The following is a 24,784-nucleotide window of genomic DNA, read 5'->3' on the forward strand; positions in this document are numbered from 1 at the left end:
GTGCGACACACCGAACGAAACATCCTGCTGGCCTGGCGAGTCTATGTAAAGAGACCGAGTGAGGCGGAGTACAGTTCAGAGGACGCTTGCCTTGCCATTAGAATACATGGGGCATATGAGATTTCACAAGTGCATTACATTCCCTCATGAAAATGTATTCATGCAAATACAGTAGGCCTACAGTGACAAAGTATGAAAATTATGACAGAATTAAAAGGAGCCCCTCCCCCAGAACATATCTTCATTAGTTCAATCAAAAGCATTGAAAAGACATAGCCATGGCCTACTTATAAAAACATTTCAAAATGTTTTGCCCCAAAAGAATACATCTTTATTATATTTCAATATGTGACAGGCAGCATGCGAAAATGTAAAGTTCAAAAGCAGCAGACAATCATAGTACCATAAAGTCCAACGTGAACCAAATATTATCACAAATGCACAGAAAGCATCTATGAACACACAAAATCATGAGTGAAGGTTAAAAGCATTGTGTTATACTCTGAGTAAGCGCTTCTGAGACTAATAGAAATAGATATGACTACATTATCTGTGAACATTTATAAATGCCAAATTCCTTGGCCGAACACCAAATCCTCCCCCAGCCAGCCCTTACACCCTATTGCTGAATGTAGCTACTGCAATCCTTTCAGATCTACATATGTCTAGGGCAGTAGGGGTCGATTTGGGATTGGGTTCTCATGTTTCTTTTGTAAATTTTTAATTTACTAGTGTTTGTCCGTCAAGATGGTTGTTCTCCTTTTATTGATACCGCACCCCTTGTCCTCTGCCTTCTGGTACACCCTGCCACCTGGCCTGTGGCTCCACCACTGGTCCTGAGCAGCAGGACTTTTTGGTTCCCATTTGCACCTCTACACAGGACAGTGTCAGTCGATCCCAACTCGCTCGCTCCCTACCACATCCCCTTGGCCCTAACCCTTCGATGTTTGCGGCTAGGGCTTAGTCTGAACTGACTGTGGCTGGCTGTACATATGAGTGATGTTCCGGGTGATTGTCTCCTCTGCCTGTGGCTCCTCCTGTGGTGGAGCCACAGGCCAGGGGGCAGGGTGTACCAGAAGGGTGAGGACAAGGTGTGCAGTATCACAATGGCTGATCATCTAAACACGGTCTGTGTGTGTTTAACATCTCAGGAACCTAGAACGGCAGTATGGACTAACTGGCCAGAGTAGTAGAGTTCAGCTACACCTGTCAGTGACATATGTCTTCTAACAGACTGGGCAGTGTTGGCCAACAGAGCATATGTCTCTCAGAGCCATGTGTTTAGGTCTATATGGTCAGTTGGCTCCCTCTACAGGTTGTTGTGAGACATGCAACACGTCCATGTGGTTCTGAAGCTCAGGTAGAGGAAGGGATGTGTTGGAAGAGGACTGCTGCTGGATCTTCTCTATGAATTCCTAAATAGTGAAAAGAGAGAGTTATTCACAAGCAGTCCAATAGTGCATATGTGTCTTTTACAGTTGTCAGGTTTCTCTTGCCAAAAATATTTTGAACAATTATTACATTAGTACAATGAGGACCACTGATTTTCTGTTCCATGCAGTGCAGAGGAGAAATACAGTGAGGGGAAAAAATATTTGATCCCCTGCTGATTTTGTATGTTTGCCCACTGACAAAGAAATGATCAGTCTATAATTTTAATGGTAGGTTTATTTGAACTGTGAGAGACAGAATAACAACAAAAACATCAAGAGAAACGCATGTCAAAAATGTTATAAATTGATTTGCATTTTAATGAGGGAAATAAGTATTTGACCCCCTCTCAATCAGAAAGACTTCTGGCTCCCAGGTGTCTTTTCTACAGGTAACGAGCTGAGATTAGGAGCACACTCTTAAAGGAAGTGCTCCTAATCTCAGCTTGTTACCTGTATAAAAGACACCTGTCCACAGAAGCAATCAATCAATCAGATTCCAAACTCTCCACCATGGCCAAGACCGAAGAGCTCTCCAAGGATGTCAGGGACAAGATTGTAGACCTACACAAGGCTGGAATGGGCTACAAGACCATCACCAAGCAGCTTGGTGAGAAGGTGACAACAGTTGGTGCGATTATTCGCAAATGGAAGAAACACAAAAGAACTGTCAATCTCCCTCGGCCTGGGGCTCCATGCAAGATCTCACCTCGTGGAGTTGCAATGATCATGAGAACGGTGAGGAATCAGCCCAGAACTACACAGGATGATCTTGTCAATGATCTCAAGGCAGCTGGGACCATAGTCACCAAGAAAACAATTGGTAACACACTATGCCGTGACGGACTGAAATCCTGCAGCGCCCGCAAGGTCCCCCTGCTCAAGAAAGCACATATACAGGGCCGTCTGAAGTTTGCCAATTAACTTCTGAATGATTCAGAGGAGAACTGGGTGAAAGTGTTGTGGTCAGATGAGACCAAAATGGAGCTCTTTGGCATCAACTCAACTCGTCGTGTTTGGAGGAGGAGGAATGCTGCCTATGACCCCAAGAACACCACCCCGACCATCAAACATGGAGGTGGAAACATTATGCTTTGGGGGTGTTTTTCTGCTAAGGGGACAGGACAACTTTACCGCATCAAAGGGACGATGGACGGCGCCATGTACTGTCAAATCTTGGGTGAGAACCTCCTTCCCTCAGCCAGGGCATTGAAAATGGGTCGTGGATGGGTATTCCAGCATGACAATGACCCAAAACACACGGCCAAGGCAACAAAGGAGTGGCTCAAGAAGAAGCACATTAAGGTCCTGGAGTGGCCTAGCCAGTCTCCATACCTTAATCCCATAGAAAATCTGTGGAGGGAGCTGAAGGTTCGAGTTGCCAAACGTCAGCCTCAAAACCTTAATGACTTGGAGAAGATCTGCAAAGAGGAGTGGGACAAAATCTCTCCTGAGATGTGTGCAAACCTGGTGGCCAACTACAAGAAACGTCTGACCTCTGTGATTGCCAACAAGGGTTTTGCCAAGTTTTGCCAAGTACTAAGTCATGTTTTGCAGAGGGGTCAAATACTTATTTCCCTCATTAAAATGCAAATCAATTTATAACATTGTTGACATGCGTTTTTCTGGATTTTTTTGTTGTTATTCTGTCTCTCACGGTTCAAATAAACCTACCATTAAAATTATAGACTGATCATGTCTTTGTCAGTGGGCAAACATACAAAATCAGCAGAGGATCAAATATATTTTTCCCTCCCTGTACATATTTCAAGTTTCAATCAAACAATCACCGTTGGCCAAGGTAACTGTGACAGCTTCCTCCAATGAGAGACCACTTCTTCCTCTCCCAGAATCCCCCTCTCTACCAGCTGTCTGACCAGGAACAGGAAGTTGTCCCACTGTAGAGATATGACAGAGAGCATGCTGGTTTATCTGGGGGGCATAAAACCTGTGCTTCACATACTCACACCTACAGAATAGTCCCTGAAATAAGGATGACATATTTACATTTAGGATGACATAATTACATTTAGGTAATTTAGCAGATGCTCTTATCCAGAGTGACTTACAGTCAGTGCATTCAACTAAGGAAGGTAAAACAACCACATATCAGTCAATGCAAGTCATTTCTTCAATACATACAGTACCAGTCAAAAGTTTGGACACCTAATTCAAGGGTTTTTCTTTATTTTTACTATTTTCTACCTTGTAGAATAATTGTGAAGACATCAACACTATGAAATAACACATATGGAATCATGTAGTAACCAAAAGCAAGTGTTAAGCAAATCACAATATATTTTATATTCTTCAAATAGCCACCCTTTGCCTTGATGACAGCGTTGCACATTCTTGGCACTCTCAACCAGCTTCACCTGGAATGCTTTTCCAACAGTCTTGAAGGAGTTCCCACATATGCTTAGCACTTGTCGGCTGCTTTTCCTTCACTCTGCCGTCCGACTCATCCCAAACCATCTCAATAGGGGTTGAGGTCGGGGGATTGTGGAGGCCAGGTCATCTGATGCAGCACTCCATCACTCTCCTTCTTGGTAAAATAGCCCTTACACAGCCTGGAGGTGTGTTGGGTCATTGTCCTGTTGAAAAACAAATGATAGTCCCACTAAGCCCAAACCAGATGGGATTGCGTATCGCTGCAGAATGCTGTGGTAGCCATGATGGTTAAGTGTGCCTTGAATTTTAAATAAATCACAGACAGTGTCACCAGCAAAGCACCCCCACACCATAACACCTCCTCTTCCATGCTTTACAGTGGGAACTACACATGTGGAGATCATCCGTTCACCGACACCGCGTCTCACAAAGACACGGCAGTTGGAACCAAAAATATTGGACTCCAGACCAAAGGACACATTTCCACTGGTCTAATGTCCATTGCTCGTGTTTCTTGGCCCAAGCAAATCTCTTCTTATTATTGGTGTCCTGTAATAGTGGTTTCTTTACAGCAATTCGACCATGAAGGCCTGATTCACGAAGTCTCCTCTGAACAGTTGATGTTGAGATGCGTCTTTTACTTGAACTCTGTGAAGCATTTATTTGGGCTGCAATTTCTGAGGCTGGTAACTCTAATGAACATATCCTCTGCAGCAGAGGTAACTCTGGGTCTTCCATTCCTGTGGTGGTCCTCATGAGAGCCAGTTTCATCATAGCGCTTGATGGTTTTTGCGACTGCACTTGAAGAAACGTTCAAAGTTCTTGAAATGTTCCGTATTGACTGACCTTCATGTCTTAGAGTAATGATGGACTGTTGTTTCCTTTGTTTATTTGAGCTGTTCTTGCCATAATATGGCTATCTTCTGTATACGCCCCTACCTTGTCACAACACAACTGATTGGCTCAAACGCATTACGGAAAGAAATTCCACAAATCTGTTAATTGAAATGCATTCCAGGTGACTACCTCATGAAGCTGGTTGAGAGAATGCCAAGAGTGTGCAAAGCTGTCATTAAGGCAAAGGGTGGCTATTTGAAGAACCTCAAATATAAAATATATTTTGATTTGTTTAACACTTTTTTGGTTACTACATAATTCCATGTGTTATTTCATCGTTTTGATGTCTTCACTATTATTCTACAATGTAAGAAATAGTAAAAATAAAGAAAAAACGTTGAATGAGTAGGTGTGTCCAAACTTTTGACTGGTAGTGTACATATTCTGCTTCAACTACATATACACAAACCATAACATACACCAAGTAGCTATGCACATGTAGGCTGGTCCTCTGTAGCTCAGCTGGTAGAGCACGGCGCTTGTAACGCCAAGGTAGTGGGTTCGATCCCCGGGACCACCCATACACAAAAATGTATGCACGCATGACTGTAAGTCGCTTTGGATAAAAGCGTCTGCTAAATGGCATATTATATTATTATTATAGGCTATACTGAGACGTACCTGTGAGTCACTGACCACGAGGACAGCTCTGAGTGTCATTTCTGTGAAGAGCAGGTGGAGGGGGGCTGATGAACAACAGTCTCTCCCCCATAGGAGAACCAACTGCTCCAGCAGGGCTTTGATTGAACAGCCTACTCTTTGGACTGGGGAGTCTGGCAGTCCTGGACCACCAGGAGACACTGTCCTACTACATTCCTCCTGTGAGGACACCATGGGCAGCTCCCCTGAAACTGTGCAGAGACACATATACAACAATTATCAACATTTGGTCTCATCTGGCTTCATTCCATTCCATTCCACTGTATGTCCTGTAGCCAACTCTTCCATCGTCCCTTGTCACTCCTGTAGCTCAGTGGGTAGAGCATGGTACTTGCAACGCCAGGGTTGTGGGTTCGATTCCCACGGGGGGCCAGTATGAAAAATGTATGCACTCACTAACTGTAAGTCGCTCTGGATAAAAGTGTCTGCTAAATGACTAAAATGTAAATTTACATTTACATTACATTTACGTCATTTAGCAGACGCTCTTATCCAGAGCGACTTACAAATTGGTGCATTCACCTTATAGCCAGTGGGATAACCACTTTACAATTATTATTATTTATTTTTATTTATTTATTTTTCATACAAGACATGCATTTAGGGCATGACAACAATGGAAGTGTTGGCAACAGGCAAATTAATGTACAGTGTAAAAAACATTAGGAACACCTTCCTAATATTGAGTTGCTCCCCCTTTTTCCCTCAGAACAGCCTCAAGTCGTCGGGGCATGGACTCTACAATGTGTCGAAAGAGTTCCACAGGGAGGCTGGCCAATGTTGACTCCAACGCTTCCCACAGTTGTGTCCAGTTGGCTGGATGTCCTTTGGGTGGTGGACCATTCTTGATACACACAGGAAACTGTTGAGCGTGAAAAACCCAGCAGCATTGCAGTTCTTGACACAAACCGGTGCGCCTGGCACCTACAACCATACCCCATTCAAAGGCACTTAAATATTTTGTCTTGCCCATTCACCCTCTGAATGGCACACATACACAATCCATGTCTCAATTGTCAAGGCTTCAAAATCCTTCTTTAATCTGTCTCCTCCCCTTCATCTACACTGATTGAAGTGGATTTAACAAGTGACATCAATAAGGGATAATAGCTTTCACCTCAGTCTCATGGAAAGAGCAAGTGTTCCTAATGTTTTATACACTCAGTGCATCTCCCCTGACCTGGTTTCTAGCCATAGTTCCAGCTCTTGTAATCTTACCTAGTTTACAGGCTAGTAGGACGGTGCAACGTATCAGCATCTGTTCAGGCACTGGGAATGAGAACTGTGAAGTAATAGGTAGGAGGGAGAGGGGAGAGAATAAATACAATCCTAAACACATGTCTAGGGCTGTGGCAGTCATTACATTTTGTCAGCCAGTAAGTGTCATGCAAATGACTGCCATTCTCACTTTAATTTTACCGTTAATTAACAAACACATTTAGCATCTCCAGGCCTCCACGCATACAAACCACTGATGCGCACAGTGCATTCGTTACAACCTTATTCTAAACTGGATTAAATAAAACATTTCCCTCATCAATCTAACACAATACCCCATAATGACATAGCGGAAACATGTTTTTAGAATTTTTTGCAAATGTATTTACATAAGTATTCAGACCCTTTACTATGAGACTCAAAATTGAGCTCAGGTGCATCAGGTTTCCATTGATCATCCTTGAGACGTTTTTACAACTTGATTAGAGTCCACCTGTGGTAAATTGATTGGTTGGACATATAAGGTCCCACAGTTGACAGTGCATTTCAGAGCAAAAACCAAGCCATGAGATCGAAGGAATTGTCCGTAGAGTGCCGAGACAGGATTGTGGCGAGGCACAGATCTGGGGAAGGATTCTAAAAAATGTCTGCAGCATTGAAGGTCCCTAAGAACACACTGGTCTCCATCATTCATAAATGGAAGAAGTTTGGAACCACCAAGACTCTTCCTAGAGCTGGCCGCCCAGTCAAACTGAGCAATCGGGGGAGAAGGGCCTTGGTCAGGGAGGTGACCAAGAACCCAAGGGTCACTCTGACATAGCTCCAGAGTTCCTCTGTGGAGATGGGAGAACCTTCCAGAAGAACAACCATCTCTGCAGCACTCCACCAATCAGGCCTTTACGGTAGAATGGCCAGACGGAAGCCACTCCTCAGTAAAAGGCACATGATAGCCCGCTTGGAGTTTACCAAAAGGTACCTAAAGGACTCTCAGACCATGACAAACAAGATTCTCTGGTCTGATGAAACCAAGATTGAACTCTTTGGCCTGAATGCCAAGCTTCACGTCTGGAAGAAACCTGGAACCATCTCTACGGTGAAGCACGGTGGTGGCAACATCATGCTGTGGGGATGTTTTTCAGCAGTAGGGACTGGGAGTCTAGTCAGAATCAAGGGAAAGATGAACAGAGCAAAGTACAGAGAGATCCTTGATGAAAACCTGCTCCAGAGCACTCAGGACCTCAGACTGGGGCGAAGGTTCACCTTACAACAGGACAACGACCCTAAGCACACAGCCAAGACAACACAGGAGTGGCTTTGGGACAAGTCTCTGAATGTCCTTGAGTGGCCCAGCCAGAGCCCGGACTTGAATCCGATCTAACATCTCTGGAGAGACCTGAAAATAGCTGTGCAGCGACGCTCCCCATCCAACCAGACAGAGCATGAGAGGATCTGCAGAGAAGAATGGGAGAAACTCCCCAAATACAGGTGTGCCAAGCTTGCAGCGTCATACCCAAGAAGACTCGAGGCTGTAATAGCTGCCAAAGGTGCATCAACAAAGTACTGAGTAAAGGGTCTGAATACTTATGTAAATGTGATATCCGTATTTTATTTTTAATACATTTGCAAACATTTCTTAAAACCTGTTTTTGCTTTGTCATTATGGGGTATTGTGTATAGATTGATGAGGGGGAAAAAAAAACTTTATCCATTTTAGAATAAGGCTGTAACATAAAATATGGAAAAAGTGAAGGGGTCTGAATAATTTCCGAATGCACTGTAAAATATATATATATATATATATATATATATATATATATATATATATATATATATATATATATATATATATATATATATATATATATATATATATATATATATATATATATAATAAATCCATTTTTATAAATCCATTACTTATTTTAGGCAGGTCTAAAGAAACATGATATGAAGAAAACGTATTTCAGAAGAAAAAAACAGTGTATTCTGAGTCGGCCTAATGCATGTTATCTGGCCATGCGTCAAAGCCAATGGCAGCCTAGGCTGTAGGTAGTTCATTTAACAGACAAGATATGCTTATAAATCCTGTGCCATTATTTTACATTATTTTATAGTAAGAACATAATTGAACTTTTTCCCCCATTCTCGAGCGAGCGCGCACATGAAGCGGCTATGTTGAGCGTAAAAGTGCTAATTTGAAACAGGTCCTGTACGCTAGATTTTGAGTTATTTGTCAACTTTAGTTCTGAATGATACAAATCAAAACATATGGGTTGCATGATGTGACTATATTGATGATTTAAAAAGTCACAAAAATAGCTTGCCTCAGGCTGCACACGCTGTTCTCTCATCAAGTCAAAATATTCTCACCCATCAGACTATTCTCAATTTAATCTTATCTTTACTAATATGTGAAAATATTTAGATTTAGGATGGGCCATTATCAAATGGGCAGGAACAGTGGCAGGGGGAAAAAGACATGTCATCTGTAAGCACTCCAATAGCGAATGGAGGCTGCGCTTTCCTGCGGTTCCTTATTCTTTCATGCCGGGTAGGATACTCCGGTTTTACAGTAGAGCAAGGTTCTTAATATTAGCAGCTGAGAAATAAATATAGTAACAGTAGAAAGCTGGGATCCTCATCTTTTTAGTGGCAACCATCAAAACTATGCTGTCACACAGGATTGCATTTAGAAATGTCTGGGCTCATAAGAACACATATTTCACTATACGCATCAAACACATTTCATTAAACTGTTGACAGCCCCTCTCTCTGCGTGCTCAAGAAAGTAATGAAGGAGAGAGGAGATGGAAACGCACGGTGGTGAGATATTCTGTAGCAAAGGTAATGCGTCAGCCTATTAATTATGATAATATACAAAAATACCCTATTACTAGGCTATTCAAAATCAAATACAAATTCACTTTAATAGTAGGCTAACTATACTCCGTAAGTCCCACTGCGCAATCAATGAACCAACAGCATCGCCTAGGCCTATACGTTCTCTCCCAGACTCATGGATAGAAAGTTTGGAGCGTAGCATAAGTTGACCAGGCCATCCAGTATGCATTATAATACAGTCCACACTCAAAGGTGATTACTAGAATTTGTTTCATTTTGGAGTAGCCTATAGTCTAGACCAATTATGTACAAAGACATCTTAAATCTGTTTTTCTTTTAGGTTTTTCTGCCGTGCGTAATATGCAGTAGGCTATTAGGCTATAAAGGCCTATTGTACAGCACAATCATTATTTTAATTCAGGCTTTATATAGGCCTATGCATAAGCTTTAATATGCCAATGGGTGTTCTACATGCAATGCCTTAAATGCTTTGCATTAATCATCACCTCAGAAAGCGCTGTCCATTTCGTTGTGTTTGGCTCTGAAACAAGATCCACAACGACCATGTTTTCCACTCAGTTTCAACATATTGTTGAACTTTTCTTCAAATTGATTGATGACAGTGAGGTCAAACAATGTAGCCTAACAGTGAGTTTTAAAAGCATGATACTGTTTTGATGATAAGTGTTTGATGTGATTTTCGATTGTATTTGCATTGATGTCAGAGTGCTTAGAGGGACAACAGAGCGCTGAGTACCAGACCATTACCGACCTAACGGTCGTTAGCGAGTTGGGTACTACCAATGCATCAGTGCCTTTCATATACAGACCGCATAGGAGGTTACCGTGACTCAAACAGTCACGTGGAATTTGACTGTGGACATGACTCATGACTGCAGGTGTGGCAGTAATCCTGTCACCACAACAGCCCTATGCAGGACCTCTATTTGAATCATAAACCCATGTTCATTGTGAGAGTATAAAGCATGTGTTAATCAGGACCAAGGTGACAACAGCCCGTGGTACCTTTCTGCAGCTCAGTGTGTCTCCTACACTGTCCAGTAGAGCTTTCAGCTGTAGACCAGTCAGCACCTCCTTTTCAGACCTGGGGCCCACTGCAATACTCAACATCTCCTGTAGGGGGCACAATCTTCCTCTTTTATATCATTATCAATAAGACTGATTCACCAGAGCTGAACCTGAATATGTCAAAGCTGAAGCTGAACCTCACATAATATACCATTATTCTGATAGCATAAAATCGATCATACTTCTACCCATCATAGTCAAATCAAATTGTATTGGTCGCATACACATATTTAGTAGAGGTCTTTGCAGGTGTAGCGAAATGCTTGTGTTCCTAGCTCCAAACTAGTGTCTATAATAAGGATAGCATTACATCCTTGTATACTACATTCATTAGAACAGTACCTTAATCTCTACCAGGACATCAGATGGTCGTGGTGCACTGTGGTGGCAGTCTGGAGGGCAGGACGTCACAGCCTCCTCCTTGCCCACGTCCCGTTTTGGGGTACGTGACTGCTCCTGGGTGACTGCTGCAGCTCCAGCTTTAGCCACGACCCCAAGACCAAAACTAGAACCAGAACCCTCCACACCACTAGCCTCTGGGCTGGGAAGAGACTTCATCACACGGTCAAACTTTGTTTTCCACTCTCGCTTGACCAGAGCTGTGATGTTGGAGGAGAGCCAGCTGCAGGCCTTCTCAGTGGCCAGGCGCTTGGTGATGTTCTCAGACGTAGTGAGAACCTGGCGGGAGAGACAACGCATGTTAGCATCGTCAGCAAGGACTGATTTAGCTATAGCTACAGTGGGGATTTTTTTTATTTAGTCAGCCACCAATTGTGCAAGTTCTCCCACTTAAAAAGATGAGAGAGGCCTGTAATTTTCATCATAGGTACACGTCAACTATGACAGACAAATTGAGGAAAGAAAATCCAGAAAATCACATTGTAGGATTTTTTATGAATTTATTTGCAAATTATGGTGGAAAATAACTATTTGGTCACCTACAAACAAGCAAGATTTCTGGCTTTCACAGACCTGTAACAACTTCTTTAAGAGGCTCCTCTGTCCTCCACTCGTTACCTGTATTAATGGCACCTGTTTGAACTTGTTATCAGTATAAAAGACACCTGTCCACAACCTCAAACAGTCACACTCCAAACTCCACTATGGCCAAGACCAAAGAGCTGTCAAAGGACACCAGAAACAAAATTGTAGACCTGCACCAGGCTGGGAAGACTGAATCTCCAATAGGTAAGCAGCTTGGTTTGAAGAAATCAACTGTGCGAGCAATTATTAGGAAATGGAAGACATACAAGACCACTGATAATCTCCCTCGATATGGGGCTCCACGCAAGATCTCACCCCGTGGGGTCAAAATGAACACAAGGTGAGCAAAAATGAACACACGGTGAGCAAAAATCCCAGAACCACACGGGGGACCTAGTGAATGACCTGCAGAGAGCTGGGACCAAAGTAACAAAGCCTACCATCAGTAACACACTACGCCGCCAGGGACTCAAATCCTGCAGTGCCAGACGTGTCCCCCTGCTTAAGCCAGTACATGTCCAGGCCCGTCTGAAGTTTGCTAGAGTGCATTTGGATGATCCAGAAGAGGATTGGGAGAATGTCAAATGGTCAGTTGAAACCAAAATATAACTTTTTGGTAAAAACTCAACTCGTCGTGTTTGGAGGACAAAGAATGCTGAGTTGCATCCAAAGAACACCATACCTACTGTGAAGCATGTGATTTTCTGGATTTTTTTCACTCATTTTGTCTGTCATAGTTGACGTGTACCTATGATGAAAATTACAGGCCTCTCATCTTTTTAAGTGGGAGGACTTGCACAATTGGTGGCTGACTAAATACTTTTTCCCCCACTGTATATTATTAAGGGAAAATGTACTATGACTGATGTGCGGTTGTCTCACCTAGCCATCTTAAGATATAGATGCACTAACTGTATGTTGCTCTAGATAAGAGTGTCTGCTAAATTACTAAAATGTTAATATGGACAGAAAGAGTTGAAAGAGCAACACTGAATAGACTTACAGCAAGAGACGTCTCGTCAGGAAGAAGAACCCTGATGGCTTCTGGACCCTTCTCACTACAAAACCTGAATGCACAAAAGAGTCAAAGCCCCACAAAAAAAAAATATATATATATATAGTACCTGTAAAAATTTTGGACACCTACTCATTCAAGGGTTTTTCTTTATTTTTTACTATTTTCTACATTGTAGAATAATAGTGAAGATCTCAAAACTATGAAATAACACATGAAATCATGTAGTAACCAAATAAGTGTTAAACAAATCAAAATATGTGTGAGATTTTAGATTCTTCAAAGTAGCCTTGATGACAGCTTTGCACACTCTTGGCATTCTCTCAACCAGCTTTTAATTTTTTAAATAAATAAATCACTGACAGTGTCACCAGCAAAGCACCCCCACACATCCTCCTCCATGCTTCACGGTGGGAACCACACATGCTGAGATCATCCATTCACCTACTTACTCTGCGTCTCACAAAGACACAGCGATTGAACCAAAAATCTCAAATTTGGTCTCATCAGACCAAAGGACAGATTTCCACCGGTCTAATGTCAATTGCTTGTGTTTCTTGGCCAAAGCAAGTTTCTTCCTCTTATTGGTGTCCTTTAGTAGTGGTTTCTTTGCAGCAAGTCCCCTGTAGCTCAGTTGGTAGAGCATGGCGCTTGCAACGCCAGGGTTGTGGGTTCGTTTCCCACGGGGGGCCAGTATGAAAATGTATGCACTCACTAACTGTAAGTCGCACTGGATAAGAGCGTCTGCTAAATGACTAAAATGTAAATGTAATTCGACCATGAAGGCCTGATTCACGCAGTCTCCTCTGAACAGTTGGTGTTGAGATGTGTCTGTTACTTGAACTCTGTGAAGCATTTATTTGGGCTGCAATCAGTTATTCTAGTGAACTTATCCTCTGCAGCAGAGGTAACTCTGGGTCTTCCTTTCCTGTGGCGGTCCTCATGAGAGCCAGTTTCATCATAGTGCTTGATGGTTTTTGTGACTGCACTTGAAGAAACTTTCAAAGTTCTTGAAATTTTCCAGATTGACAGACCTTCATGTCTTACAGTAATGATGGACTGTCATTTCTCTTTGCTTATTTGAGCTGTTCTTGCCATAATATGGACTTGGTCTTTTACCAAATAGGGCTATCTTCTGTATACCCCCCACTACCTTGTCACAACACAACTGATTGGCTCAAACGCATTAAGAAGGAAAGAAATTCCACAAATTAACTTTTAACAAGGCACACCTGTTAATTGAAATGCATTCCAGGTGACTACCTCATGAAGCTGGTTGAGATAATGCCAAAAGTGTGCAAAGCTGTCATGAAGGCAAAGGGTGGCTACTTGAAGAATCTGAAATATATTTTGATTTGTTTTTTGGTTACTACATGATTCCATGTGTTATTTCATAGTGTTGTTGTCTTCACTATAATTCTACAATGTAGAAAATAGTACAAATAAAGAAAAACCCTGGAATGAGTAGGTGTGTCCAAACCTTTGACTGGTACTGTATATACAACTCTGGAAAAAATTAAGAGACCACTTAAAGGCCAGTTTTATTGCTTCTTTAATAAGCACAACAGTTTTCAGCTGTGCTAACATAATTGCAAAAGGGTTTTGTAATGATCAATTGGCCTTTTAAAATGATCAACCTGGATTAGCAAACACAGCGTGCCATTGGAACACAGGACTGATGGTTGCTGATAATGGGCCTCTGTACACCTATGAAGATATTCCATTAAGAATCAGCCGTTTCCAGCTACAATAGCCATTTACAACATTAACAATGTCTACACTATATTTCTGATCAATTTGATGTTATTTTAAAATGGACAAAAAAAATTGCTTTTCTTTCGAAAAGAAGGACATTTCTAAGTGACCCCAAACTTTTGAACAGTAATATATAACACCCCAGCAGACCTGGGTTTAAATAGTACCAGATAGGCAGGGTTTGCACTTTTGGGACCATTTCATTGGCAAGCTCCATGAATCAAGTATATAACCACACACAGATGAAACCATGTGTACCTGGTAGCTCTCTCCAGAGCCTCCTGGCCTCCGTCACAGAGCTGAGCACAGATGGAGTCATTGAGTTTCAGAACGTTGGCCCCTGGTGAGATCAGCCCCTCCCTCAGCAATCTCTCTCCACCACGGACCAGCTCACACACCAACGTGGCCCTGCAACACACACACAGTCACATGAGGATCCTACCATCTCAAATGTATCAACAAAGTAATCTACAAAGAGTGGATACATACTATCACAATATTATATACGACGAGTGTACAAAACATTAGGAACACCAGCTCTTTCCATGACATAGGCTGACCAGGTGAATCCAGGTGAATGCTATGATCCCTTATTGATATCACCTGTTAAATCCACTTCAATCAGTGTAGATGAAGGGGAGGAGACAGGTTAAAGAAGGATTTTTAAGCCTTGAGACAATTGAGACGTGGATTGTGTATGTGTCATTCAGAGGGTGAATGGGCAACACAAAATATTTAAGTGCCATTGAATGGGGTATGGTAGTACGTGCCACACGCACCGGTTTATGTCAAGAACTGCAACGCTGCTGGGTTTTTCACGCACAACAGTTTCCCGTTGAAAAAATGGTCCACCACCCAAAGGACATCAAGCCAACTTGACAACTGTGGGAAACATTGGAGTCAACATGGGCCAGCATCCCTGTGGAACACTTGGCACCTTGTAGAGTCCTTGCCCTGACGAATTGAGGCTGTTCTGAGGGCAAAAGGGGGTGCAACTCAATATTAGAAAGGTGTTCCTAATGTTTTGTACACTAAGTATATACTGTATACACACGACTGTACCCACTTCATGTGTTTGACACAGTTGGATCCCACCCTCTCAGCTACAAACTCCACGGTTCGTCTGAGAGATGGAGGCTGGTTATGGAAGAAGGCTTGCTCCAAATCCACCTTTACAGACAGAAGTAACAAAGACAAATCAATGTGGTTCTATAGACACATTTCTTCCTATTTAGTATGTTTTGCTGGAAAGAGGACAGATGGTAAGAAAGATAGTAGGAGAGTATCACATAGGCAGTACGTCGGATTCAAAACCACACCAACATGGGAAGGTATATGTGCTGTAGGTGACGGCACTAACCACTAGACCACATAGGCCAGCTGAATCGCTACTCCTAGGACTGTACCTGCAGTTTGTGCTGTGACCTGGTGGTGGTGGGGGTTCCTCTCAGCTCAGCAGAGGTAGGGGTGATCTTACGGATGAGGCCTCCACCCCTGGCAGAGCTACCGGCCACAAAGGCAGCGAGGAGCTTACGGAACTCACCTGATAACAGGAAATAGAACAGAACACCAAACAACTACAGTTGTGAGAACACAATTCGGGCCCCTGCAGAAGACTGTACACATAGAAATAGAATAACTATTGTCTATTACTATAAATGACTCATTCGATTTCTATGGATGTACCCACCCAGGAAAGGACAGCAGGTGTAGAGGAGCTGTTGGTCCACCAGGGGGAGACAGTCCTGATAAATAATAAAAATAAAGTTAATCAAAACTCATGAAAAGACTGTGGCATTTCGCCTTCAAATTTAATTGACGAGAGCAATTACGGTTTACTCACAAGTCCCTGGACGTTGGTCTGGCTCTCCTCCAGCTCAACGTCTACAGCGAAATCAGTACTGAAGAAAAGCTCCTCCGGGATCACTGGGATCTGGAATAGCCAGCCCAGTACAGCCACCATGAGAAGCTGATTCAGGTAACATACCTCTCCTCCTCTGGACAGCACCATCCGCCTAAGGAATACACACTGGGTCAGGACATCAGATCACGAGAGAGAGACGGGGAAGCAGAGAGGAAAGGGAAAAATAGAGGGATGGAGAGAGAGAGAGAGATAGGTAGAAAGAGAAAGGGAGAAATGAAGGAAGACAACTGGAGACAGGAAGAAGGTAGGAGAGAGGAGGAGGAGTGTGAGAACACATGCAAGAGAGAAAGTCAAAGGGCTAAAAAGGAAAATGATAGAGAAAGTAACACATACCTGTATAGGCTGAGCAGCAGTCCCAGAACGGTCCTGTAGCAGAGGAGGAAGGGTCCGGTGAAGTCCAGCATGGAAAGGAACTCCACCAGCCAGGGCACAGTCAGGATGGTCCGTCTCCTACGAACACAGCTACGCAGCACCGCACACACATCCAGCACAGAGGTACTCTGAGAATGAGGGAAGGAAAAAGCACAGAGGAGGGAAGACACAATCGGGTAAGAAACTAGTACTTTACTGACTTCTAATACAATCGATATCTTCTGATAATGGATGGATGAAAATTAACCATCTATGCATGTATAACAAAACATATGCCTCTTCCAACCAGGGTTAGGGTCAGTGACATTTCAATTCAGTCAATTCTGGTTTGAAGTCTACTTCCTGAATTGCTTCCACAAACTACTATTCCAACTCTGGTGCCACAGTACCTTGCTGCGGAGGGCGGCAGTAGCCTCCTGTATCTCCCTGGAGGTTCTCTCAGAGGTCTGGTATGGCAGGAAGGAGATATAACCCAGGAACTTAGCTAAGAGACGAGCCAACAGTAGGACAGAGGAGAAACGCTGCTTCTCATCCTGATAGAGAAAGACAGGAGGGAGAGGGAGTGAGAGGTGGCAGCAGAGAGAGGACGAGAGAGGAGATATGGGAAAGGGAAAATTAAACCATTAAAAGGGTTGACATTTCAAGAAAATATGTTCTCCACCAAGACCCATTCTGAATGAGGTGCACCAAGTCTGCAGAGTGATCAGTGCTAACCTGTTGTTCCATGTCTCCCTCTCCCTCTGTACTGGAGACCACAGGAGCCAGGATGGACACCTCGTCTAGCTGGAGGAGCTGCTGACACAGACTGTCCTTCAGGTGCTGGTTCAGCTGGCAGCTAGGACAGAGGTAGGGTTAGGGGTAGGCATTCAACCAAATGCCAAATCAGGCTACTTCCGCATCTGTAGAGATCTGAGAACAAACAGTCTGTATCAGATCTCTGAAAAATGCGCAAGTAGTGTTTACATTGCAGGAACCCGATCAATGACTTGACAATCTGGTCATCTGCACAATGTGACTGCATTGTATCCAAGCTGGAACACCACTGTCTATAATCTCACCAGCTTGCAGTCTTTAAGAAGTCCCTGAAGAACTCCTGGTGTCCTGGGAAGGAAGGTGGAGGACAGGGTCCCAGAATGCCCTGGGGCTGGATCAGACGCTCCTCCAGACGCTTTAAACGCCCCAGGCTGTCTGCTCCCAGCATGCCTAGCAGGTCCGCGTCGGGGGCGTCACCCGGGGAGCCCAGAGCACGGGGACCTTTACACATCTAGACGGAGAGAGGGGAGGAGGGGTGTGAGCGAGGGAGTGCACGAGTGTGTGTGGAATTGCACCATCCCAATTCCATACCTGCACCAATTGCTTGAGGAAGAGTCTGGCGAAATGGGAGTGGTTTCCAGCGGAGTTCAGTTGACTCACCATTCCTCTGAAAGGGAGGAAGCACAACGACACCACCGTCATAACATGACCATTCACTAGGCCTACTCCTATAAAAAGACACCACATTTTGCCAGACCCAGAGCCTTTTTAGTCCAGGAGTAGGCTTAATCTCGTTCTGTGAAACTGTCCCTTAGTGTGTCAGCACTAGTATTGGTCTTACCTGACCCTACTGCCTAGTGCAGCTTCAAACTCCCATCTAGGTTCCTTGTGGAAGTCCTCCCACTCTCGCAGCACCTCGTAGAAAATATCCCTCTGCTTCTTGAAGGTGTGGAAGGCTTTGTCACTGCTGAAGTTGGAGCGGTTGTCAGTGGCAGGCTGGAATGGGACAGAGTGGATGAAGGTGTCAACAGAGGGCAAGACCTGGAAGGGAAGAGAGAGAGAGGTTTGGGCTCAATTACATTTCAATTCAGTCAATTGATTGCTTTGTGATTAGGAACATTTGAATTGCTGTTTACTTCCGAGTTGACTGAAGTGAACAAAGCATGAGTGCAATAGTGCTCGTCATATTGTGATAATGTTGGGTTATGTACCTTGGCTGTGCTGGTGTCCTGTGCCAGGTTCAGCCTGTTTCTCAGGGATGGGGAGAAGCAGGTCACCCTCTCGTTCTCAGCCAACAGACGCAGGGTGTCTTTATCCAGGTGAGATACCAACCTGACAGACAAAGATTGTTTAACCTTGTCGTCAAATTACCTCTTTTACAAGGGAGACCTAGCCAAGAGTGCAGGTCCAGTACAAACACATTGTACTGTAGCTCAGCTGGTAGAGCACGGCGCTTGTAACGCCAGGGTAGTGGGTTCGATCCCCGGGACCCCTCATACACAAAAATGTATGCACGCATGACTGTAAGTCGCTTTGGATAAAAGCGTCTGCTAAATGGCATATTATTATTATTATATTATTATTATATGGAGCCAGACTATCATAAGATTAAAGTCTTAAATGTTCAGTATAATTTGTCCATAAAGAAAGAAGAACTCACTCAAACTGATTCTCCAACACCCTGACAGAGAAGTAGACACAGTTATGCACCTTGCTGAGGTAGCCTCTTTCCAGGACATCTGTGTAAATCAAACATAACACAAAGGGTTTAGCAAAGTCATATATAAACACCAATAAAACATGAATTAAGCCCTACATTGAAATAAATACATCTTAGCTGAAAGAAAGAACATTACAGAACTCCATCCATAATAATTACTAGTCCTGTGAAAGAATCGCCACCTCTCACCTGACTTCACCATACTTAGATCCTTGTCCTCTTCCTCTGTGATGGCTGGTGTTCTAGATGTCAGCAGCTGAAGTACAAAGAACAGCTCCAGGAACACGTTGGGAACTAGGTTTTCTGTCAGAAAGAGATAGACCGAACACAACTTTAGAATCTAAACCAGAATTGATGTTATTACACAACAGTAATTCTAAAATCATACTACATGCACATTACCTCTACTAAAGTACTTAAAATCTTAAACTAACAAAAGCAGATTTCCAAAAGAACAAAAAACAAATGTTGATTAAATAGCTAGCCAACCCTGGTCCCAGATCTGTTGTGCTGTCGTGCCAACTTCTATGATCATTGCAGACAGCACAAACATATCTGGGACTGTCACAAGGACCAGGTTACCCCCCCCCCAGCATGAAACACTGTCTCCCCCTACAGGTCATGTACCAGAGATGCAGGTGCAGTAGAGGTCAGCCAGAAGGTCCAGTTCAGAGGTCAAGGTGACTTTAGTGGGGTCAGGACATGACCCCTGGGTGTCAGGGGTCATTTTGGAGCCTGATCCCGGCCGGAGCCCTGATTTGGTAGGGGTACAGGGGTCCAGAGAGGGGGGTAGAGGGGAGCACACCTGCTGGGCTCGTTTACACCTAAAATTAAAAAAATAACATGTTGAAAATGACAGTAAAGGAACAAGTGGGATAATTGAGATTGACAGAGGTAGAAAAAGGACCGATTTCATGAGCGCAAATTAAGACTACTCCTGGAATAAAACAACTTTCAATTGAGATTTTCCATTTTAGAAAAGTATTTTTAGTCCAGGATTTGGCTTACTCTGTGTTTGGGAAATCGGTCCTAGAAGAAGTAAAAAAGTATTAAGTCTGGATAAAAGTAAAAGAGGTGTGTGTTATAATGGTGACTGGCCTCCTTAACCCACTTACTTCACTCTCTTTAGCAGTTCCCTCTCCTCCTGCAGACTGAGAGGGGGGCTGCCCATGTTCAGTTTCAGGGCCCCAGTGATGCACCCTTCGATGGCCCCAGTGACTGCCTCTGGGACTGGGGGAGGGCTGGAGGGCCTGGTGCTGAACGGGGTGGAAGTGAAACAGGTCTTCGGTCTGGAGTGAGGCCGCTCTGCACTGACTGGGGTTGGGTTGATCCTCCGAGATGGTTTTGTCTGCAGTCTAGTGGAGAAAGAAGTGGTACGATAAAATAACATTGTTGTTCATTGTTTTGGTTGAAGTAAGATATTTTGCATGTTTTGATTGATCTCTTAATTCACAGGTGAGACATTTCATTCAGTGTTCTTAAATTCAATTCAAGGCATAGAATAGAACTCACAGTGGTGAGGCATGTGACATCCCCATAGGTGGGAAGTCTTCCAGGTTGGTTAAGTTGAGCTGGACCAGCGTTGGCGTCTGAGACTTTGGAGGTGACACGGCTGGGTCACCCATTTTATTAGCCCCTAATCCCCTTCCCTTCCTCCCACCACCCTCAGATCTTCCTGGCACCACCTCTTCAAACTGGAACACACCACGCCCCCCACCCTGCCTCCCCTGCCCTCCCATTCCCATCCCGGCACTCCTCCTGCGGCCACGCGGCTGCTGCTGGACCCCCAGGCTGAGACTGTGGTGGTGGGGTTGGTTCTGGAGCTCTGGAGGTGACAGCATGAAATCCCCCAAACTGGCTCTCTGGTCGGAGCGGCGCTCTGAGGGAGTGTGCCTGGGGGTGGACGCTGGAGCAGGGCTCCTGGCTGAGCTGAAGGAAGGACTACTGAGGGCACTGACCCCACTTAGGCTACCGCCACTCAGGCAGTGGGAGCCGGATGGGGGGTGGGTAGTATCCCACTCAGCCCCAGGGGACAGGGAGGGAGTGGAGGAGAATAGCTGGACACGGCTGGCGCTATGAGGACTGGTCCCATGTCCGGTCGATCTGCAGCCCCCCCTGCGTTCACTGGAGAAGCCTGGCCCCTGCTGAGAGGGCTGGGAGACCCTGGGGCGGCTGGGGGTCTTGGCGGGTGTGGCAGGGCCATGGGTGAGGGCGGAGCTGCTCTGCTCCCGCAGGAAGTTCAACAGGAAAGGAACAAACTCCTGTCTTTCAATCTTCAGTGGTTTACACCATGCCAAGCTGTCACTGTCCTGTTGTGACAGTAACAGTAGGAAGAATGTATGAGAACGTCTCAAGAATATCTAGCTACATAACGTTAACTAGCTAGCTAGTTATGTCTTGAAGTGGTCATCGTTAGTTAGTTAGCAAGCAAGCGTTGACAGCTAACTAGCAATACTTTCCTAAAGAAATAGCTTGTTTTGATGTCCTGATTTGCATCCTTTTGAAGTTGATAGGACAGGTAGCGAGTTGTCAGTTGACTAGCTAGCAAGCTATTGATTCCAAAACAGTTAGCTAGCAAGCTGGCTAGCTAGCCTAGTTTCTATATTGAAAATAGCAGGTGAGCGAGCAGTGGAAAAGTTTTGTTTACATCCGTTCTACGATGACATTTCGTAGTGCATGCAAAACTATTGAAACCAGACACTACGAATTCCACTTAATCTCGGTTTGCATTATTTGTCACTTACCTCGTCGTGTTTTAGCCATTCTACGGCCTTGATAGCCTCCACTTCCTTCTGTAGCAACGATTCCAAAAGAGCCGCCATTCTGGTTTGAGCAGGCGCTGTCTGGCTCTCTGCCTGCTTGGAGTTGGGGGCGGACCAGAATGGGAGCAGGCGCGCGAATGTTGCTACCGCATTGCCCTGGGGCGCGTTCCAAAAATAGGACAGCAGGCCTACTTCACAGTCAGATTGGTTTCTATTCTTCTTCTTCTTCTGTAGGTTTTATGGCGGACTACATCCAAAAGTTGTATTGCCGCCACCAACTGGACGGTTTGAAACCAAAAAGAACATTAAAATAAATAAATCCATACTTAATAGTGATTCTAACAATCAACCCTAATAAAAATAGTACATTGCCAAAACAAACAAAACTCCCACTTCGTCCTTCTTTTAGTTCTCCATATCTCCCTTCACAGGCTCTAGGACCTGAGAATGATACGGCTTTTGCTAATATTCCATGTAACTCCTTTGCTGTGAAATCTTTCAGCCCCAGGAACTGCTCCGACGCAATCACAATGATTTAAATCTTCCTAGATATTTTCTCCACCTTGGCAGTGCCATTTATCACCATTGCGATAAAGGCCACAAAGTCCACCTTTTTAACCTTGAAAATGTCAGGATCCTCTTGGTGTAAACAACCCCTGCAGCCTGCAGTGAAGGCCTATCCACTACCATGGACTCTTCTAGTGCAACATTCAAACCCTCAACCCTTTTCACAGCTTCTGCATATGAAATGCTCTGGGAAGCCCTGACTTTGGCCATCCCATTCTCCTTTACCCTTGTGGGGCATTCAGAAGACGTGGCTTCATGTTTCCCACCGCAATTACAACATGTCACATTTTCTACACTTCTATAACACATAATATGATATTTTCCATATCTTGTACATCTCGGCTTCTCCCTTCTGCAAACACTTTCTACATGACCAAAAGCTTTACAATGTTCACACTGCATTGGTCTTGGGATAAATGCTCAAAGTCTGTAGTAATATACCCTAACACACTTCATTAGGGAGAAACTCCATTTCAAAAAACAAAAGAACAGATAAACTCTTCACTTTTTCCCCATTCACCACTCGATTCATCCGATGTGCTTCAATCACTCCAGGAATTTTTTTCATCACTTCCAAATCAACTTCCCACGAAACGCCAGATACACTGCTCAAAAAAATTAAGGGAACACTAAAATAACACATCTGAATGAATGAAATAATCTTATTAAATACTGTTTTCTTTACATAGTTGAATGTGCTGACAACAAAATCACACAAAAATTATCAATGGAAATCAAATGTATCAACCCATGGAGGTCTGGATTTGGAGTCACCCTCAAAATTAAAGTGGAAAACCACACTACAGGCTGATCCAACTTTGATGTAATGTCCTTAAAACAAGTCAAAATGAGGCTCAGTAGTGTGTGTGGCCTCCACGTGCCTGTATGACCTCCCTACAACGCCTGGGCATGCTCCTGATGAGGTGGCGGATGGTCTCCTGAGGGATCTCCTCCCAGACCTGGACTAAAGCATCTGCCAACTCCTGGACAGTCTGTGGTGCAACGTGGCGTTGGTGGATGGAGCGAGACATGATGTCCCAGATGTGCTCAATTGGATTCAGGTCTGGGGAACGGGCGGGCCAGTCCATAGCATCAATGCCTTCCACTTGCAGGAACTGCTGACACACTCCAGCCACATGAGGTCTAGCATTGTCTTGCATTAGGAGGAACCCAGGGCCAACCGCACCAGCATATGGTCTCACAAGGGGTCTGAGGATCTCATCTAGGTACCTAATGGCAGTCAGGCTACCTCTGGTGAGCACATGGAGGGCTGTGCGGCCCCCCAAAGAAATGCCACCCCACACCATGACTGACCCACCGCCAAACCGGTCATGCTGGAGGATGTTGCAGGCAGCAGAACGTTCTCCACGGCGTCTCCAGACTCTGTCACGTCTGTCACATGTGCTCAGTGTGAACCTGCTTTCATCTGTGAAGAGCACAGGGCGCCAGTGGCGAATTTGCCAATCTTGGTGTTCTCTGGCAAATGCCAAACGTCCTTCACGGTGTTGGGCTGTAAGCACAACCCCCACCTGTGGACGTCGGGCCCTCATACCACCCTCATGGAGTCTGTTTCTGACCGTTTGAGCAGACACATTTGTGGCCTGCTGGAGGTAATTTTGCAGGGCTCTGGCAGTGCTCCTCCTGCTCCTCCTTGCACAAAGGCGGAGGTAGCAGTCCTGCTGCTGGGTTGTTGCCCTCCTACGGCCTCCTCCACATCTCCTGATGTACTGGCCTGTCTCCTGGTAGCGCCTCCATGCTCTGGACACTACGCTGACAGACACAGCAAACCTTCTTGCCACAGCTCGCATTGATGTGCCATCCTGGATGAGTTGCACTACCTGAGCCACTTGTGTGGGTTGTAGACTCCGTCTCATGCTACCACTAGAGTGAAAGCACCGCCAGCATTCAAAAGTGACCAAAACATCAGCCAGGAATCACAAAAAATCCAAACAAGCCCGCCTCACGTGATCCTCACATCCTTCACTTTACCCAGCACTCTCTCCACCAGTTTGGATAACTCAAATGGTTTCTTCAAGATTGGTACTCTGCTCAGCTGCCCCTCATTAACAAACCGTACTCCTACTAGATACAAAGGGTCATTCTCATCACTGTACCCTACTTTGCTCCGTTTTCCATTCTTTTGAACAATACTAAAATTCTCCTTGATTCTGCCGCCATTGTATTCAGATCCCACTTCATCATCCGCTTCCGCCATCTTCCGTGAAGCGGTTTCATCCGCCCTGACCTCAAATGCTCCTCTTCTTCCGACTCCCTCTTGATTGCGTTCTATGACTGACAAATAAACATTTAAGTGCAAACAGCACTCAAATCGGAACCTGTTCCAATATTATGTTCAAATACTAGGCAAATTTACCATTTGCATTACAAAAGTGCACTCTGCAGTAG

General features: G+C 44.4%; 1 protein-coding gene across 1 annotated transcript; it reads right to left on the reverse strand.

The window, feature by feature from the left end:
* Positions 1-7: 7 nt before the first annotated feature.
* On the reverse strand, positions 8-24,593 carry cdan1 (codanin 1; the record flags this gene model as incomplete). The annotated part of the gene is made up of 26 exons (XM_084181916.1): positions 8-1,415; positions 3,221-3,328; positions 5,340-5,569; positions 6,597-6,660; positions 10,464-10,571; positions 10,869-11,204; positions 12,514-12,577; positions 14,539-14,688; positions 15,347-15,450; positions 15,687-15,823; positions 15,971-16,025; positions 16,124-16,295; positions 16,538-16,704; positions 16,966-17,109; positions 17,291-17,411; positions 17,635-17,840; positions 17,921-17,996; positions 18,171-18,370; positions 18,541-18,661; positions 18,990-19,068; positions 19,239-19,352; positions 19,677-19,873; positions 20,165-20,404; positions 20,562-21,358; positions 21,794-22,039; positions 24,354-24,593. The coding sequence occupies 26 exons, from the start codon at positions 24,591-24,593 to the stop codon at positions 1,296-1,298; spliced, it is 4,596 nt and encodes a 1,531-aa protein (XP_084038042.1). The 3' UTR covers positions 8-1,295.
* Between the last annotated feature and the right edge of the window lie 191 nt (positions 24,594-24,784).

The sequence above is a fragment of the Coregonus lavaretus genome (genome assembly GCF_964263955.1).
Source record: "Coregonus lavaretus genome assembly, chromosome: 18".
In the NCBI taxonomy this organism is placed as follows: Eukaryota; Metazoa; Chordata; class Actinopteri; order Salmoniformes; family Salmonidae; genus Coregonus; species Coregonus lavaretus.